We start from the raw sequence: 20,926 nt of genomic DNA on the forward strand, positions 1-20,926 counted from the left end.
GTGTGCAGTTGAGTGCAGTGACTCCTTGGTGTGCAGTTGAGCACAGAGACTCCTTGCTGTGCAGTTGAGCACAGTGACTCCTTGGTGTGCAGTTGAGCACAGTGACTCCTTGGTGTGCAGTTGAGCGCAGTGACTCTTTGGTGTGCAGTTGAGCACAGTGACTCCTTAGTGTGCAGTTGAGCACAGAGACTCCTTGGTGTGCAGTTGAGCGCAGTGACTCCTTGGTGTGCAGTTGAGCACAGTGACTCCTTGGTGTGCAGTTGAGCGCAGTGACTCCTTGGTGTGCAGTTGAGCACAGTGACTCCTTGGTGTGCAGTTGAGCACAGTGACTCCTTAGTGTGCAGTTGAGCACAGAGACTCCTTAGTGTGCAGTTGAGCACAGTGACTCCTTGGTGTGCAGTTGAGCACAGTGACTCCTTAGTGTGCAGTTGAGCACAGTGACTCCTTAGTGTGCAGTTGAGCACAGAGACTCCTTAGTGTGCAGTTGAGCACAGTGACTCCTTAGTGTGCAGTTGAGCACAGTGACTCCTTAGTGTGCAGTTGAGCACAGAGACTTCTTAGTGTGCAGTTGAGCACAGTGACTCCTTGGTGTGCAGTTGAGCACAGTGACTCCTTGGTGTGCAGTTGAGCGCAGTGACTCCTTGCTGTGCAGTTGAGTGCAGTGACTCCTTGGTGTGCAGTTGAGCACAGTGACTCCTTAGTGTGCAGTTGAGCGCAGTGACTCCTTGGTGTGCAGTTGAGCACAGTGACTCCTTAGTGTGCAGTTGAGCGCAGTGACTCCTTGGTGTGTAGTTTAACGCAGTGACTCCTTGGTGTGCAGTAGAGTATATTGACTTAGTGACTGTACAGTTTAGTGCCGCTCAAAGCTTACACAGTTCTGTTGTCAATCACAATGTGTTCATGCACAAGCACTCATGTGATATGGTATCAGCCACAGGAAATGTAGAGTTTCCCTTTCACTGCCCTTCTGTATGAGGCAGCTTGGCATGTGGAAAAGGCAAAACAAAACAAATACAAGACTTCATAGGCACAAAAAAACACACAGGTGGGAGCATAGGTCATAGAGTTAGGAGCTGGGTGAACTGGGAGGCGATTCCTGTGCAGAATGCAAAGCATAGTTGAGGCCTCTGGACCGAGCTTGGTGGAAGGAAGTCTCTGAAGAAGACTTGGCATTTGGGTAAAGTCTACCATTGTTGGGAAGCAAAGATGTGTTTAAAGGGGGTTTAAGCATCTTCTAGGTTGAGCTCAGAGAAGACACAAGGGCCCTAATGTATACAGAGATTGTCCAACAATCTAGAGCTTCTGTGTTTGAATTTCAGCTTTCCTCATAGGTGGTGCAGAACCCGCACACCTACCAGGTGGTCAAATGGCTCCTGTGGATGAAGTGGGGAAGGCAGATGGGCAATAGTCGCTGTAATCTGTAGATACGATGTTCTACAAATGTCAGATTTGAAGAAATTATGTTTAAGGTTGGTGCTGAGATGCAGCAGATTGGGACCACAGAGTGGACCCTGAGAGGGACAGCTTTCGGGCCCCGATTTTCTAGGCACTAATATTAGGAACACACAAGAGTTTGTTGTTTGACTTTACCTAGCAAACATTTTCCTAAATTCTGCCGGAAACACTCACTTTACCATTCAGTGCAGGTAAATGCTCCCTGGCGGTCCCAAACACCACACTGCCACCAAAGTGTCACCACATCCACAGATGCTCAAGTTGGTGGCTTTCTGATAAAACTCCCCAAATGATGACTGTGATAAGATTGGCTCTTTGAGGAGGCAGCTGGAGCTTTCTTCCATTCCCCCGCTTCCTCGGACTCAGCACTTTTCCTTTCTGCTCTGGATAAATTGCAGTTGATTTAAATGTACTGCAGATCCTTGCCATTTTATGGCTGATTGCTTCTGAGTAATAGGAGGAACATGTGTACATGCTTGACTGTGAATATATCTAAGGTGGTTGTGAGCCAATGGCAGAGAAGCAGAGGGCTTTGCTGGCTTCCACGGCCCTCTCCAACCCTTCCTTTTGATGAGACCAAGGGGCGGATTCTACATCAGTAAGCAGCAGAGGATGATGGGAGGGTCTATCTGCCTCGTGTGTCCATTTCTCTGCTTCCAGCTGTACCCTTCCTTCTGAGATGGGCGCCACTCTGCTCTCACCCCGCTCGGCGCTGCTAGTCTACACAGCACTGACAAAGTTTCCTCGGGGTTGTTTTTGGTAGAGGGGCTGATTTCACGGTAACCACCATGCACCATGGGACTGCTGCAAATGCTTCAGAATGTCACATTGTCAAAATATCTATATTTCGGGCTCATAAGCTAGACAGCTCGTTTGGCTGCTAAACCCACAAGATGTTCAGCCATTTGTTGTGGTCTAAAAACTTTCCCCCTCGCTGGAAGAAAATAATCATCTATTGTTTCATATCATCTTGAGGTTCCTTTCTTGAGTTTTTTTTTTTTTCTTTCTTCCTAAACATGAGAGGGTAGAAGTCAGGGGCTTCTGATAGGTGCGCTGAGCCTCTTCCTTATTGCCAGTCCTCAGAAAGAAGGCATGTTTCCTTACGAAGAGCAACTCTATATGAAACTAACTTTGCAATATTTGGGAGAATCTCTTCAGCTTTTCAACAGTGCATGAGAAAAAGGGAGAGTGACCTACAGATTTGGAGCATGGGGTGATGGGAATCAGTGCCCGAGACCCTGCTTGTGGCTCAGTATTATAGCAGGCTGGTATTCACTTGTTTTTATTTCATGGGAACATGGAGTTGATTTCTCCTTTTCTGTGTGTGGAGAACCTCCCCAAAGGCAAGCAGAAGATCACAGCCGGGGCTTCAGGTTGAGCAGGGAGGGGCAGAGGGAGCTGAGGTCTGAACAAAGGACAGTGAATAGAGGTGGCATCTCGAGGAGTAATTTCTAATTTCTGGTGGCGATGATCCATGACCATGGGGAGGTTTGGTCAGTAAAACGACAGCTAGAAGCAAAGGAAAACTCAGAACGGAAAGACCGCACTGGCAGCCTGTGCTGCTTTAAAAATAAATAAATAGAAACGCCCTCCCGTATTGAATGCACGGGAGAATGAGCACCTTGAATCAACAACTTTTTTTCTTTTAATTTGGGGATCAAGTCTTCTATTTCCAGCATCCAGTTTCTCCTGTTTTTATTGGCAAGCCTGACATCCTTATATTAATCCTGTTGTTTCAGTGGGAAGGAATTCAAGACTTTCCCTCTTCAGATCTGCAGGAGTAACTGAGGAGTTGGCTTGCCAGTTTGGCCAGCTCACACCCTGGGCCATGATTTACTCTTAACTGAGCTTCATTAGTGTTTGCCTGGAGGCAAAACCAGTAGGAGAAAAACAAACCACCGGAGTCTGATAGGAAGGAATACTCACTATCATCCCATCTATTCCCTAATTTCCCAGGGTTGCAGACAACTAAACCCATGAATGACACTTGGTGTCGGTACCCAGTTCTCTCTCCACTAGAAAGGTGGGGCAGTGAATACCACAGAAAATAAGCTCTGTAGATTCTTCCGCGTTACTGTAAACAATGCTACCCACCATGGTGGTAAGGACTGTTGTGAAGACAGCTGACCCCACACTTGGCAGACCAGACATCTGCTGCTTGAGTGGAGTGGTGTATCTTGGAGGATTCCGTCAGGGACAAGGGTGTCTAGTGAGGGGCCGCCTACTTTACCACTTGGGAATCGGATGAAGATCCATAAAAATAACACATAGAATTTATTAGAATTCTGGATCTTCCTGCTGGGTTCCCACAGCCATGTTCAGAGAGAATCTGGACTGTTGTCTCTTTCTTACGCCGTGGTGTAAGGACTCTCTGGGTTGGGTTGGAGCTGTACCACAGGATCCTGTAGGGCCTTGGGCACATTGCTTAACTCTCTAGGCTCAGTTTCCTCATCAGTAAAGGGAGCATGATAGTGGAACGTGTCGTATTGGCCTGATTGGAAAACTCAACAAGATCACTGGGGCATAGTTGTTAGATGAGAACCCGGCACGGAGGACACAAGTTTATAAATAAATACTGTATATAATCCTTTTCCATCTGTAGGGCAATGAGGTGTTTGAAGTCAAGGAATTCCACCTTCCTTATCTTGTATCATCTATTGTAGAGTTGGTGTGTTCATCTGTGTTCAAATAATTGCTCTCTAATATAGATGATAACATATGGCATGTATACATCTGTGAATCATCTGCAACATATATTCATACATAATATGTGGTGTGCTGCATGTTCCAATGCTATATATTAAATTATATAATGGGCATTCTATTTATATGTATATCATAATATAATATCATATATAATATATGATGGGCATTCTATTTATATATATACCATACATATAGTATGGCAAATACTTAAAGTTAGGTGATATTAGAATTCAGATACTTACGTGATATTAGAATTCCCGAGAAAAATATCTCGGTTGTTGTGTTGCCAACCGTGTTTGGACTCAGCTACTGAGTAATGAGTCAGTCACTCTGAAGTGATGATGAAATTAGGGAAGTAAAGAGAATCGAGGTTTGAATAGATACTTGCTGCTTAATCCAGTTGCCCTCGTAAGAAAATACTCATGAATCCTCCAAGGGTTGTTTATATTGTGTTCAGATTCCCTTCTTTTGTTAGGCCGATCATGTCTGCTAGAACTGTGGGTGGATCTGTGTGCAGAAATCGCTGGCAGTTCGTCCCCACATTTTATGTATCATGTAAATTGGTTTTGAGTTTAAAACTAAGTTGCTCCATAATGTGATGCCCATATTATCCCAATTCATGTGGTTAGAACGCATTGCCTTGCGTTTGAAAGCATATTCCACTTTGTGTTTTATTTTGATGTGTTATGTTCTTTTTTAAAGTGACTGTGTTTGCATGTGAATTTATGTTGACTTTCTTTTGAGCATGACTTATGTTTCATTTTGTGTTTCTTTTAGGTTTTGTTTTGTTTCATAAGATCCCACTGGATGGGTAGCTGAAATAAGGAAAAGACAAAGGAGGGCTGTGGCGCGTGTTGCTTGCCGCCCTCTGAGCTGGTCTCCTGGGACTCCCGTTGCTGATCCCAGGAAGTCCGCTTGTTTGGGGGTGTCTGGTGGAAATGGGCGGTTCTCGGAGGATATCTGCAGCCTGCTTGTTGTAAGCTGTGGTTGGGGAACACCAAGGCAAAGGCAGGTCTCAGGCAGCTCAGAAGCAGTGGAAGAACGCACTGAGATTCACCTCTTCTTACAGTAGTTCAAATAGAGAATCTAAGGGAAATCTCATTGGGTCGCGTCTCTCTTCTAAAGGCGTGCTGTTTGACTATACTGGAAATGTGCTGACATCAATTGCTTCTGTTTATTAAAGGTGATTTTCAAGTTTAAAAGCCATGCATCTATCTATCTATCTATCTATCTATCTATCTATCTATCTATCCATCCATCTATCTAAAGTCATCGCTAGATCTGAGCGCACACTAAACGTCTAATCTGCCTGGAGCACTTCAGCATTTTCTGTTCTCTAATCCTTACTGACTTCTGTGATTTCTACCTGCAACCTCGGGGACTAAACAAGCTAAGGACGCATACACCATGCTTTGGGGACTTTGTGGTGTCACTAAAAGGCTCTTTGCTTTGCTGGCAGCAGAGATCCAAACTTTTAGTTTAGGTGTCAGAGCACACAATGTTAACGATTGCTTAAGTCCATGCTTGTAAAATTTAGAGGCAGCAGCGGTAGCTGCTGCGTGGCCAGGGATGTGAATCTAGATTAAACATGGTCTGAGAGTAACTAACGGCAGACTATATGCATGTAGGGGGTTATCATCTTGACCCCTTTCATTGCCCACTGCGAACCACCTGTCTTTTTGGAGTCTGCCCAGCAAGAAGGCCTCACAGCGCACGCTGTTTGCATTACAGAACTGCGGTTTTTGCAGCATGAATAGGCCTGCGAGCAGACTGGCTGGCCCGCTGTGAGCAGGAGCACACGGTCTAAGGACAGTACCCGGGAGCTTGCTGCCCTACTGCTGGGTTTGCCTGGCCAGGAAAGCTCGTCCTGACCCCAGCAGCAAAGAGGCAGCAGGTTACTAATGAATGTGGGCTTTAAAGTGACCATCCTCAGCGCTGAGAGGGCAGCCTTCTAGCTACCGATTGCTGCTGCCCCAACTATGCCCACTTTAATTTGACCCCAAGACCCCTCTCTCATTGACTTTGTCACCACAGTAGGCTTTGTGAGCCCTGCCCCGGCTGCACCAGGCAGTAGCTTTGTCCTCCCCCTCCGACACTCCTTTCTTTTAGGTCCCCTTCAGAGCCAGTCTGGGACATTTCATTTCAAATCCACGCTCAACTCTATCACGCAAGCACATAGAGAACACAGCTGACATGGAAGCTTATTAGCATTTCCCCCTTTCAAAGGTAGTTTATCTTTAAGGATTCGCAGGTTTTTCTTTTAACAACCCCAGCATGTTTGGAAAGGGTTTTGAATGCTTTGTCAGTTTGGCATCAATCTTAATAAAGCCAGAACCCGTTAGGCCCCACTTGATGTAAGACGAATACTGTGGTATTTTACACTACGTTGTCGCTGGACTCGGGCCTTTTGCGAGTCTGTGGGTTACAGTATTTGCCTTGGCCATCCATGCCTGTATCTGAAGAGGGCCAGGCGCTCCCCCAGGATCTCATGGGCTTTGTCTCCAGGTGCATGCTGGGTCTCAGCACAAGGAGGGCTCAGTGTCTTGTGCTTTCCCATGGCCCAGCATGCCGCCGCTGAGTGACAGCTTCTGCCATGATGAAAATTTCTGCCTTTCCCAAAGGTGTCGACTTACAAAGAGGTCAGCGAATAGCAGAGATCTTGACCCCTGAAAGGAAAATGAAATTAAAACTGCCAGCCAGGCAGGGCCTCCATGTGGCAAACACTCGTATATCGGCCATTTGGCACCAAAACAAAACAAAACAAAAAGCCCCAAACAATAAGAAACTTTTAAACTTTTCTGTTGTTCCATGGAGCCATAAGAGGGTGATGGATTATTTGAAGATCATTTTTTAAGTTTTTCAGATCAGAAAGAAACAAGGCAATCATTTCACTGAGCAGCTGGGAGGAATACAGGGTAATTTTTGTTTTAAGCTATAAAGAAGTGGACAGATAAGGCAATTTAATATCTCAAAGGCCACTTGGCATCTTCCAGGGACTAACAAAAGCAGGTGGCTGTCAGAAAATTGTTTCATATGGTCCCTGTGTTCTTTGTTTCTTTTCTTAACCACCAAGGGCTACCATCGCTAACACAGCCTTTCTTTTCTATACATTTCCTTTATCCTTGGCTTTTTTTTTTTTTGGTCCCCCAGAAGAAATCTGCTCTTTGGGGGAGTCACAATGGTGCGTGTTTTATTTTACAGCATTAGGAAGGGAGAAGTGGTGTTTTTGCTGGAGTTAGGTCTGTGGGTCTCTAATTCCTCAGGAATTAGGGTTTGCAGTGCCAGGCAAGTCTCCTACATGCTCACAGTGGTCTAGGTGAGTCCACACCTGCCTGCCCCGGGGGCAGCTGTCACCTAGCCCAGCCAACCATGTCCCAGGGAACAGGACCTGAGTTTCCAAGTCTTCTCATTCCCTAAAGAAGATGTGAAACCTGGCTTTTTATGTGAAACTTCACTATTTTTAAAAAGTTGGCTCAGTTATTTTTAAAACATTATGTAGGCCAACAAAGCCTGCCTGTGGGCTGCCAGTTCGCTCCTTCTGTCTTCGACAGAGCCATTGTTCCTCGCTGTATGTCTGCCTTTCCCTGCACTCACCTCTTCCCTGCCTACCACTGACAGCTGTGCTAAGCAAGCTGTGACACGGACTTCAGCAGCCCAGGGATGCACACCTGTCTGTCACCCTGTGACTCCTACCTAGCTGAGACCTCAGGCCGCTGACCTTGCCGGCTGTTCTCACAGTAGTACCTTCTCACCATCCTCCAAGGGCAGAGGCATCTGAGAAAGCCCCTCCCTCTGACTTACCTGACACAAATTCCTTCTCTTCAGCCTCAGAGAGCAGAAGGAGGTGAGAGAATACATACCCCATCTTCATGGCATCATTAGTGGACTTAATATGGCCCTTGGTCACTGGAAAACAGGCACATCATCTCTAAAAGATGGGGTCCCACAGCTTGTTGACCCACCGCAGATGGGGTCTCTGAGGCCCTTAGGCAGCTGAGATGGAGTAACAAATGTCTTCTGACACCCCATCTTGGGTTTGCCAACAGCCAACGTACAGACAGTCATAGGCTGGAGAAGGGCTGTCCCTCAGAGGGCAGGAGAGAGGACGTTAGAGAGAATCAGCTCAGGGATTCTCTCTTCCACTTGCCCAGTCTCAGCCCTGCCCCACAGCAAGGAACAACAGCTCATTCTGCTTTGGCCTCCTCACTCTTCTGGCTGCTGAACTAAGCTCGGAATGGCTAGGGTCTTGAAGCCTGTCCTCACAGACCACCCTTGCACATGGGGTGCAGTTAGCAAGGGACGGAGCATGTGACTGGGATGCAGTTTCAGGGAACGCTGGGTGTGAGAGGGAACTTGCTCCTGCTACCCCTCCCTGTCTCTAAACTGCCCTCATGATAAGAATGTTTTCTGATTTTATCGGCTGCTTTGCATAATTGTAACACACTCAACTTTTCTTTTCCTGTTGCAACTAGACTCTCAACCCTGTGCTGACTCTCCCGTCTCCATGAGGGGGTGATCCACACCTCCACCTGCTTTGGTAGCGCAGTCTAGAGTTCCTCCCTTTGTTCCTGTCTTGTTCTTTCACACTCTAGTTGAAACTCACTTCATCTTGTTTGGTCTAGACTCTAGACTCACGGAGAGGGCTCTGTTGAAGGGGAGTGATTCCACATAGCAGGGAGCTCAGGAAGTGGCTGCCTCCAGCTGTGTGGGCTGTACCAGCCTTTGTACATTATGATGACAGAGCTCCTGGGATCCTGGAGCTCAGAAGATCTGACCCCAAGACATCTGGTTCAGGAGATGCCATTAAGAGCATTCTGCCCCATCCACATACCCTCAATACTTGGCAATCGGTCAAGTTTACCTAAGGACACCTGGGACAGCTGAGGACTCTCTTAAATCTAAATTGCTTCTGGGGTGAGTGCTGCCAGGTTTAAATCAGATTGACAGAATTTCCAGCCCAGAGAACTATATGACAATTTGTGCTGTAGAGGCATCTTCCCAGGGTGGCTAGCCATTTCCTTGTTCTGGTGTTCGGGAACAAAGGCCTCCTAGCTACCGGGACATGACTTAAGACCATTCACTCTGCATTAATCTAGACTCTCATCTCAGGGCAGCCAGTGCCACCGGAGCCACATGGACTCCACCCTACAAGCTATTGTCTGCATTCAAAGTCTTAGTTTTCTTGGGAAGGAAATGCATAAGAAACAAATAAAAGAACCAGAATATCACCCCCCCCCCCAACTTACTTAGCAATACATTCAGGAGCTGACTTAGAGACAGCTATGAAGCAGCAGATGACTCCCAAGTCCCAACCCTATCAGGTTCAAATCCATCTGCCGGAATCCAGAGGCAGCCCGGGACTCATTTTCATGCCTGTTTTTCCCCCTATAATATTCTGGGTTTTCAAGGCTCTTTTCCACATTTCCTGTAAACAATGCCTCTCACTTTTAAAGATTTTACTCTAAGTGCTGTTTTAACAATGTGGCTAAACTATAAATGTACTTGCTGGATCCATCCATTTCTTTAACAAGCCAATAAAGTTTTATAATTCCTCTCCATGTGTCCTGTGTTCTCTGTAGCTCATACCCTGTCTCCTGCCCCCAAACACACATAATCAGCCCTTTGTCACTGGGGGTTTTCAGAACTGAAGTATTGGGGGGTGAGAAATGTCACCTAGAATTTTGAGGGATCCCACCCTCTGTGGACTCTGGAACAAGTCATAGCTAGGGAAGGGCTTTGAAAGTTTCCATCAACAAGAATTACACATACAAGAGGCATGGTTGATGATTCTGACATTGTTTTCATTGGTTAAAGTATATTTGGTACAGAGTCTATTAAGAAGTCTTGTGGGATTTTTCCCAACAAAACTTTTATTTTCTTTAGAAAAGACTTGGGTGTTCTGTACCAGCAAGGGGACACACAGTGTCCTGTCAGTCACTAAGCAACTAGAGCTCAGATGCACAGAGCAACTTGTATGGCATAGGAAGGAGAATACAAGGATGGTGGTGACCATGGAGACACAACCAGATGTGCACTGTCCTGTCTGCCCACACTTTGCGTCCCTGTGTCTCCATTATAGTCTCGTGAGACCTTCCCTTCCCCATTCCCCCTTTGGCCACAGACTAAAAATAAGATTTCCATGAGTGCATCTTGGGCTTATTTGAGTCTACCGCCACCTCTCACCCAGAAGGGATTAGCATCACCATTTCCAACAGTGCTTAACTTAGGCTTATTTTACCTTGCAGTCAGAAGGGGCTCTCCACAGGGTTTAAAGGACGGTGGTGATAGTGAAGGGTGTTGCTTTTGCAAATATGAGCCAGACAGTATTCCACATGCTTCCTAGATCTCCTCACAGCACTATGGTACTTATTCAAACAGTACAGCTTCCATGGTTTAGTGGTCACCCCTCCTGGCCCTGGCAATTGAACAGAGATCATTCTTAACAAAAGTGAATCACCAGGCAGGCTACCCAGTCCCTGAGAAGGTGTCGGCTCTCAGTCTCACGAAGCCCTCAGGTGTTGGTGCCACCCAAGAACCCTTTGCAGGTCTTGCTGTGTGAGTGTGGCTTGATGGTAAAACTGGCACCTGCTTTGACATTTTTCTCTCATGAGGCAAGTTGTACCAAGAGCTTTCAGTGCCGATCACCTGGGAGGAATCCAGACGCATTTGCATTTTACGTCATAGCCCATGGTGGACTTGCCATCAAGAGCATTTGTCCATCGGTCTCCAGCCCTGCTCATCCTCCTCCAGGAGTTTCACTGTCTCATGAGCAATCCCAAGGGAATGCCTCAGCAGGGCTGGGTGTCACGGGAAGGGATGTGAAGGGCATATCCAGCTACCTCCATGGATGGGACCCAGACAGCAGAGCAAAGTGTCACAAAATGCCTGAGCTGCATGCAGCTCTTGGCCTCTGCAGCACAGAGAGGCAGAGCAGCCTCCCAGTGAATGGTCACATGGACACCCCCTTCTGGCAGCCCGGGACTGGGAAAGACTGCCAAGGGCATATGCTAATTTTCCAGTCATTTGGTCAAGCCCATCTCCCGCGCCACAAGATCTCAGAGTCTGTGTCTACTGAATTAAAATCTCTGTCCAACCACAAACTAAGGAGCAGTAAGCTTTTTCCTTCCTTCTGATATTTTTATTCTGTTTCCAAGGAGGGAAGGAGAAACATATCTTGTGTTTATTTTCCACCCTTCTATCTCTTTTTAATAATCCTCATCAAAGTGTAATCTGTTAAATAAAAATGTAGGCTATGCTCTGTGCTATGAAGATGAGGAGTCAGCCTCAGGTGAGTTTGTGCAGCTCCAGCCAACACCCTGGTTTCACCAGCCTGTGTTGGCTTCCCAGCATTTGACCAGTTGGTATGTCAGCATGTCTTTGTAGAGAAGGCTGGATAGACATGCCTGGCACATTCTATGCATGGAAGACCTGCTCTACCAGGAGAAATATACAGGCCTGTAGTGGCTGTTACACTGCTCTGTCCCCAAATGGTCAGCCATCGCTAGAGGTGGTAAAGGCTTTGCCCTGCCATCATTCTCACTGCCTCATCATTGTCCCTTGTCCCTTTAACTCATGTACATCACTCTACCCAGAGTTGGCTGTGGTTTCTGTCCTACCTGGTCCCACAGCCATTCAGTCCCAAAGAAACACACAGAGATCTACATGAATTATAAACTGGTTGGTTTAGTAGCTCAGGATTTCTTATTAACTAATTCTTACATCTTAAATTAGACCATAATTCTTTTTCTGTGTTAGCCATGTGACTTGGTACCTTTTATCAGTGAGGCATTCTCATCTTGCTTCCTCTGTGTCTGGGTGATGACTGCAGACTCAGCCTTTCCTCTTCCCAGAATTCTCCTGTTCTGGTTGTCCACTTATACTTCCTGTCTGGCTACTGCCCAGCTAGCATTATATTAAAGCAATACAAGAGACAAATCTTTACAGGGTAGAAGACCATTGTCCCACAGAACTTCCCCCATTTTTCAAAACAAAAACTCTGAATCTAATCTCCTTTGTTTAGCTTTTTTCCTGATAATTATCCATAACAACTTGTAACCAACACTCTAAACAAAGACAAACATCCACAATCCATTTTTGGGGGAATATGGGCACAGTTTCTCAGGTTACTTCCTGCTGATTGGGGGTGCTAAAAATCTTATGGGGACCTAAGGAAAATTTAGAATTATGATCAAGTCCATACTGGAGTATCCTGTGAGTCTTGATCTTCTCAGTCTTGAGGCTGTTCTGGATATAGAATTTAGATATCTGGGCCATCCGCTCCTATTGGAGATTTTTCAGGGTCTTCCTTGATCAAACCTGATTTTTCTTAATCCAGAATGAATCCACAGTCTCTCATTTCCTGGGGAAACAAAAACAAAATATCTTCTCCAAAGTAGTATATCTTTTGACTTAAATTTTAAAGTTAAGGCATTTTCAAAATACATTTGTTGAATTAATCCAGCAGCATTTATAATCAAATGTCTTTTAGTAGCTGTTGCTCCTTCCTCAGCATTCAAACAATTCAAAGACAACACAATAACATACAGTATCCAGACTCTCTGAGTATTTTTCATCTTTATGTTGCTTTATTTTAAACTTTATTTTTTATTTTTCTTTTTAATTTTGGGTTTTTTGAGATAGGGCTTCTCTGTGTATCTTTGGCTGTCCTGGAACTCACTCTGTAGACCAGGCTGTCCTTGAACTCTCAGAGATCCACCTGCCTCTGCCTTTCAAGTGCTGGGATTAAATGTGTGTACCACCACACCCATTCCTTTATTCCTTCCTTCCTTTCTTTCTATTTTTTTAGGGACTTTATCCTTTTTCTTTTCTGTCTCAAGCCTACGTATATTTTTAAACACACTGTAAACCATTTGGAGGTTTTCTCCATCCGAATCTATGTTTACTGCATATCTCTCTTTTTCTGACCACATGAGTCTTTAATTTGCTAAGATTAAAGGCATGGCTTTGACGGCTGAATCCACCCTATTACTTAGCTTTCTGAGAGTTTAGCCTCATGGCAGAGATACCAGCTGGAATTATGTTTATTGCCACAACTCTATGGAGTTTCAAGGTCAATGCCATCACCAAGAAGCATGCTGTTAGCTATTCATAAACACCATTTAAGTGTTTTGGGGCAGGGTCTCTTAAAAGGGCTGCAAAGTTTTTAGCTAAAGCTGAGTCAGGAAGCCTCTCTTAATGAGACACACTTGCCTCTAGCAAAGAGAGCAAACCTGAGAAAATGCTGCTACCAAGAAGCCATGCTTAACTCTGTTCTTTTGTGTCTAGAATTATTTCCCAAGATCTCTCAGGTTTTATGTGGATATAGTCCACATTTGTGCCCTTTGTTGACAGAGGTTTCTGTCCCACTGTGTCCCACAGCCATTCCATGTCAAAACACACACACACACACACACACACACACACACACACACAAGTCTACATTAATTATAAACTGGGTTGCCTAATAGCTCAGGCTTCCTTATTAGCTAATTCTTACATCTTAAATTAGACTATAATTCTTGTCTGTGTTTGCCCTGTGGCTTGGTACCTTTTTATCAGTGAGGCATTCTCATCTTGCTTCTGCTGCATCTGGGTGATGACTACAGACTCAGCCTTTCCTCTTCCCAGAATTCTCCTGTTTAGCCCATCTATACTTCCTGCCTGGCTACTGGCATTCATCCTAACTCTGTATAAACTGATATGAAGATCTCTACCCTTTTAACGTAACCCCTCCCATACATGCTTTTATCTTTCTTAAATAATTCCTCTACTTTTAATCTCACTGTCTTTCCATCCAGCACTCACACCTCAAGTACACTTCTTCATATTTAATTTTTATGCATTAAAAATTTTTAATTGGTTGGATGGAATCATATGGGTGGAGTTTGTGTTTTGAGAGAGAAAAGCTCTAGTGAGACCATTTAGGCACACACACTCGTGCACACACACATCACACGCTCATCCACACACATGCACACACTCGTGCACACACATATCACACGCTCATCCACACACATGCATACATTCACATGCACACTCGTGCACGCACATGTGCGTGCACACACTCATGCACACACATGCACACTCAGGGCTCTTGCATACTTCCAGTCTTCTTTGACTCAATTAGATTTACTAACAGTGTGTAGACCATTCCACGTAATCATCTCCATGGTACTCACTACCCACAATGCTCCCATATAGTTGAAAAATTAAAATAAAAACCTTCCCATGTTGAATTTTTTTACGTTTTGTTTTTCCTTTAAAAAAAAATAACAAGAAGCTTTGCTGAGAAGAAATTATTATAAATCCCACAAGGTTAGTGTTCTGTTCTGGATTCTAAAATGTAAGGGTTGAGTGGATTTCAAATTTGGCAAGCCCTCTGACTTGGCAAATACTCCTGTCCTTATTTATGGCAGCTCGGAAACTTCTACTTCCCAGGGCTTATACATGATGCTGCTGATTTTGTCTCCCTTTCCTTTCTCTATCTGAGTTATGAAATAACCAGCCTGAAGCCTCCCTTTTAATGTTAACCCTTCAGGGGGGAGGGAGAGGGAAGAAGAGAGAGGGAAGAGAGAAGGAGAGGGAGAGGGACAGAAAGACAGATAGCACTAATCTCCATATTCTTGCTTGTCTTGGCATGAGATAAATTTCACGCAGGGAGCCCACTTTTTTTTCTGCATCACTCAGCAAATGAAAAGCTGGAAATGTTGAGGGTTAGGACGTAGGTGATGACAACTCTCCAGCCTTCACTGTGGTCACAAAAGACCTGTTGATCAGAAGTCCTCCGAGGACCCCCCCCCCCACACACACACACGCAAGTTTGAAGACAGAAGACACAGAGCCTCTCTGAGACCTTTCCTAACAGCACGCTCAGGTGATGGGGTCCCCGCAGTCCCATTCTCTCAGAGAATTATCTGTACTGATAGTTCATCTGTATTTTAATAAATAAAGCTTGCCTGAAGATCAGAGAGTAAAACAGCTGCATTGATCAGCCTTACAGACCAGGCAGTGGTGGCACACACTAGTTTGCCATAGAAACCGGGCGGTAGTGGTGCACGCCTTTAATCCCAGCCCTAGAGAGGATTATAAAATGGGAGGAGACAGCTCTCACACAATCTCCTTCTTGTCCCAGCGGGGTGTGTGTGTGTGTGTGTGTGTGTGTGTGTGTGTGTGTGTGTAAGTCACCAGGACCCTAGAGGGGAGTGAGAATGGGATGGATGGGACAAGAGACACAAGAGATGGAGACAAGACAGGATTCTGATCAAGTCTCATTTGTTCAAGGGAATAATCCAGGTAAACACAGGATAAGGGAAACGAGGAAGTTCTTCTTGTGTATGCAGGTAACTAAACAACTTACTAGGCAACCTAACCACGGCCTAATGGTCAGGTGAAAATGCAACATGCAGAAAAGTCAGAATGTTCAGAACACAGAAACAATGGAGCAGTAGCTCCTTGCAGAGTTAGTATTTGACCCAGAAGAACAGTAGGAGAAGCCAAGCACAACAAGGTACGCAAAACTGATCCAGGGAGCAGTAAGTCTCTCACAGGTAGGGAGCAGTCAGTCTCCCACAGGTAGGGAGCAGTCAGTCTCCCACAGGTAGGGAGCAGTCAGTCTCTCACAGGTAGGGAGCAGTCAGTCTCCCACAGGTAGGGAGCAGTAAGTCTCCCACAGGTAGGGAGCAGTCAGTCTCCCACAGGTAGGGAGCAGTAAGTCTCCCACAGGTAGGGAGCAGTAAGTCTCCCACAGGTAGGGAGCAGTCAGTCTCCCACAGGTAGGGAGCAGTAAGTCTCCCACAGGTAGGGAGCAGTCAGTCTCCCACAGGTAGGGAGCAGTAAGTCTCTCACAGGTAGGGAGCAGTAAGTCTCCCACAGGTAGGGAGCAGTAAGTCTCCCACACTTTCTGAGATCTTGGAAGCAGGATTGCCATTTCGGACTGAGGCAGAGGTAAGAGTCAGTGGCTGATTGTCTTGCTTTTCTGACCTTCAGGTTGAACCCCAATATCTTTCTCTGGTGTTTTTTTATTAATTGAACTACAGTTATGCAAGTGGAGGAAAAACTAAGAGATTGTCTTCTTCTTTCTCCTCTTTTTCTCACCCTTCTTTGCTTTTCTCTTTCATTTAACCCCATCCTCAGTTCTTGGGGCATATTCGCCCACTTGTTTGTTCACTCCAGAAGCGCTTCCCTCTTTGGAGTGTCATCAGCATGTGGTCGCAGGGGCCTCCATGGTAGGGCGGAGCAGACTATAGACATTTCTTACTATTTATTGCTTTTGCACCTTCTTTCTTCCTCCTCCTCTTCTTCCTTCTTTAACCTCTTCTTCTTCCTCTTCCTCCTCTTCTTGTCACTCTGTATCCCATGATGGCTTACAGCTCACAGTAATCCACCTACCTCCACATGAACTGTGCTGGGATTACAGACGTGAGCCACTATGCATGACTGGGCAATGAACACCTTCAAAGGACAAAGCGGGTCTTCTCTGACACCACGATACTGTTGGATCTGCTCTGCTTTCACCAGGAGAAACCTGAGAGAGGGGGACGATGGGAAGCCAAGGAAATCAGCAAGAGGCCCAGACTACAAACTGGGAAAGCCCTTCAGAGCATGGGCAGAGGGGGAACAGGGTAAGCTGTGGGATGTCCATTCACTACGGAGGCCTCTCCAGGGCTGCTGGGGGTTTTGAACAACAGAAGAGCCCCTGGGAGTTACTCTTTCCCAGGATGGCCCTACCCTCTCAATACTGTCAGTCTTAGTTACTGGTTTGAAGTGGCCTGGGGAAAGTACACCCTGTGCAGATGGAGGGACAGAAGCAGAGTATGGTTGCAGATGGAGGGATGGACAGCAGGGTACAGTGCAGATGGGGAATGGATGGCCGAGGACAGTGCGGCTGGAGGATGGAAAGCAGAGGACAGTGCAGATGGGGGATGGACGGCAGAGGACAGTGCGGATGGAGGATGGACGGCAGAGGACAGAGGACAGTGCGGATGGGGGATGGACGGCAGAGGACAGTGCGGATGGGGGATGGACGGCAGAGGACAGTGCGGATGGAGGATGGACGGCAGAGGACAGAGGACAGTGCAGATGGGGGATGGATGGCAGAGGACAGTGCGGATGGGGGATGGACGGCAGAGGACAGTGCGGATGGAGGAAGGGACGGCAGAGGACAGTGCGGATGGGGGATGGACGGCAGAGGACAGTGCGGATGGGGGATGGACGGCAGAGGACAGAGGACAGTGCAGATGGGGGATGGATGGCAGAGGACAGTGCAGATGGGGGATGGACGGCAGAGGACAGTGCGGATGGAGGAAGGGACGGCAGAGGACAGTGCGGATGGGGGATGGACGGCAGAGGACAGTGCGGATGGGGGATGGACGGCAGAGGACAGAGGACAGTGCAGATGGGGGATGGATGGCAGAGGACAATGCGGATGGAGGATGGAAGGCAGAGGACAGTGCAGATGGGGGATGGATGGCAGAGGACAGTGCAGATGGGGGATGGACGGCAGAGGACAGTGCGGATGGGGGATGGACGGCAGAGGACAGTGCGGATGGAGGGATGGACTGCAGAGGACAGTGCAGATGGGGGATGGACGGCAGAGGACAGTGCGGATGGGGGATGGACGGCAGAGGACAGTGCAGATGGGGGATAGACGGCAGAGGACAGAGGACAGTGCGGATGGGGGATGGACGGCAGAGGACAGAGGACAGTGCGGATGGAGGGATGGACGGCAGAGGACAGTGCGGATGGGGGATGGATGGCAGAGGACAGTGCGGATGGAGGATGGACAGCAGAGGACAGTGCGGATGGAGGGATGGACTGCAGAGGACAGTGCGGATGGAGGAAGGGATGGCAGAGGACAGAGGACAGTGCGGATGGAGGATGGACAGCAGAGGACAGAGGACAGCTGCGGATGGAGGGATGGACGGCAGAGGACAGTGCGGATGGAGGGATGGACGGCAGAGGACAGTGCGGATGGAGGGATGGACTGCAGAGGACAGTGCAGATGGGGGATGGATGGCAGAGGACAGTGCGGATGGGGGATGGATGGCAGAGGACAGTGCGGATGGAGGAAGGGACGGCAGAGGACAGAGGATAGTGCGGATGGGGGATGGACGGCAGAGGACAGAGGACAGCTGAGGATGGAGGGATGGACGGCAGAGGACAGTGCGGATGGGGGATGGACGGCAGAGGACAGTGCGGATGGAGGGATGGACGGCAGAGGACAGTGCGGATGGGGGATGGACGGCAGAGGACAGAGGATAGTGTGAATGGAGGATGGACGGCAGAGGACAGCTGCGGATGGAAGGATGGACTGCAGAGGACAGTGCCGATGGGGGATGGACGGCAGAGGACAGCTGCGGATGGAGGGATGGATAGCAGTGTACGTCTGCACAGGCTCTAGTCGGGCACGCTCTGTTACTGGGTCTGTGAGGAGCACCCCTCACAGAGGCTGTTGAAGATGCTCACTTATTTGAGCTCCACTGCACAGATGAGCTGGTTAATCTGCTTCTCCCACTATCTGTACAGCACACATGTCATCAGGATGGTGCCCACACCCTCCATGCTGGACCACTGGGTCCCAGCACACCCAGGAACCTCTGCCTCCTTCAGCGACCCACTGTATTTAGCCGATCTCACTCCTCAGCACGTACTCTGTCTGGGAAAGTCAGCAATTTGAACCATTTAAGATGCCCGTTTTGAGCTGTAGCCACCCCTTTGTTTATAATAACCTGAAACAACCAGCACACTGAGGCCTGGTTCTGTTTTTCTTGCCTCCATGCTAAAACCACAATGATTTTCTTTCATTCTGTATTTCTCGTCAAGCAAATTTCCTAGTGCGGCCTCCCTTGCTATTGATTCCTGTTCTCTCAGCAGAGTCTATGGAGATGAATATCAACGCCTTGCCAGGAGGGTGGGTGAAATGGGGAGGCACAGACGATGCGTCTTCTTAGACAGTAACTCTGCCCTGCTCCCCAGGGGATTGCTTTAAATAGGATTGAGGCCTTATACAGAGTCTATACACTAGATTGAATGTTTTCTAGAATGTGCTAGAATCTTGGCTGTAGACTCAAAGAACTGCAGAGACTTGGAGGAATCCTGAGCACATGTGGAGAACTGACAAAGGCTGGTTCAGTGCACAGGGTGGAGCCATTTCAGCTCCAGTTCCACTTTCTGTATAGAAATACAGATTTGGGGAAAATAAGTTCAATTTTTCAACTTTAAGTGAGATCTGGGATTTTCTATTAGACTTCCCAGTTTCTGACTGTTGGCAACGCCCATGACATTTTTTAAAATTCCCCAGCAGCCAAACCAAACCGTCTTTATGCCAAGTCATGGTTGTTGTGACCTTGCTGGGCAGTCGGCCTGCATCCTTCAGGCTTGGTGCCTCCTCACAGTCTTGAATGGATGGCACTATCTGCCAAATGAACGTCCCAGAGGCGTGGAGAACTGGATGTAACCTGTCTGCCTACACAGCAGGTGTTCTGTGCTCAGGCTCTGTGCTCTCTGCTAATCCATTCTTCTGAATTAGCCTGAAGGGTTTGCTCTCCGTGAACTCAAGCTTCCTCCCTGGTGTCCTGCAGACCTTTTCCACTCTCCCACCTCCAGACTCTTTCATTTCTCCATGACATCCACACTGGAGGCTGAAACCCACCTCTGTGGTGATGCTCTGTTTGTGATCTAACAAATAAAGCTGGCCTGGCTCACACCTTTAATCCCAGGATTTGGGAGTCACAGCCTTTAATCCCAGCACAGGGAGAGGGAGACAGGGGTTATGGCTGGGCAGAGAGAGGCATATAAGGTGGGCAGAGACAGGAACTCAAGGCATTCAGTCCGAGGATCTGTACACAGGCTACCTACCCCTTTCAGCCTGAGGATTTCGTGGAGGTAAGAACAAGTGCCTGGCTGCTCTACTTCACTGATCTTTCAGCTTTCACCCACTAATATCTGACTCCAGGTTTTTATTATTAAGGCCAATTAGAATTCATGGAACACCTCCTGGCCCTTCTTACCATTCACTGATCCCACATCCCAAGACCTAAGTGCAGCCCTGATCATTAACACACCCTTAGCTTGGTAACTTGTGAATGTAGCTCGGTGGACTCCAGGCATGTTGATGCCGCTTACAGGATTTACTTCTTTTCTTTCATGTGTACCAACATTTTGCCTGCCTATGTGTGTGTGCACCTTGGGAGTGCCTGGTGCCTGCAGCGGTCAGAGGGGGCGCATATCCCCTGGAACTGCAGTTATAACTGGTTGTTAGTCACTGTGTGGGTGCTGGGAGCAGAACCCTGGCCCTCTGCAGGAGTATCCTGTGCTCTTATCTGCTGAGTCGTTTCTCCAGCCCCACGTCCAAGTGCGTTAGAAGGGTGTTCAAGCTCCAGGCAGTTTTGTTCCCATGCACCACCCTCACCCAGTTCCACAGTTTCTCTGTCTTATGCTCCCGTAAGCCTCTCCCTCCCTCCAACCCATAGGTCTTTCAGTCAGAGTCCTGCCATCCAGTCACAGAAAAACTCTGGCCTTGGGCCTTGCTTCTCCATGTGTACGATCTTTTCCACAAAATGAGGCGACACATATCTATGATGCTGGGCGACCTGGGGAATTAAATGGGAAATCGTCTGATAAGCCACCTGGCAGTGTGTGAAGTGCAGCTGCAGGGCATGGTGGCAGAGACTTCATGACCAGCTCAATTGGCAACCGCCTCCCAGGAGCTGATACAGCTTTGCACACAGAAGGCAGCTGTGTCTCTTTACTGGACTAGCACTGCTCA

General features: G+C 47.5%; 1 protein-coding gene across 6 annotated transcripts in view; it reads left to right on the plus strand.

The window, feature by feature from the left end:
- Nucleotides 1-20,926, plus strand: part of LOC121443890 (BDNF/NT-3 growth factors receptor-like) — a 330,682-nt gene that overhangs the window by 122,551 nt on the left and 187,205 nt on the right. Inside the window, exon 13 of one of the 6 annotated variants that reach the window (XM_041645643.1) lies at nucleotides 4,939-9,719. The exons of the other annotated variants lie outside the window; for them this stretch is intronic. Within the exon in view, the coding sequence (XP_041501577.1) occupies nucleotides 4,939-4,976 (38 nt within the window). The 3' untranslated portion in view covers nucleotides 4,977-9,719. Of the gene's footprint in view, nucleotides 1-4,938; nucleotides 9,720-20,926 lie in introns of those variants that run through there. 6 annotated transcript variants of the gene reach the window in all.

This window comes from Microtus oregoni, unplaced genomic scaffold (genome assembly GCF_018167655.1).
Source record: "Microtus oregoni isolate MIOR12 unplaced genomic scaffold, Mior012 000114F_ref0000099, whole genome shotgun sequence".
NCBI lineage: Eukaryota > Metazoa > Chordata > Mammalia > Rodentia > Cricetidae > Microtus > Microtus oregoni.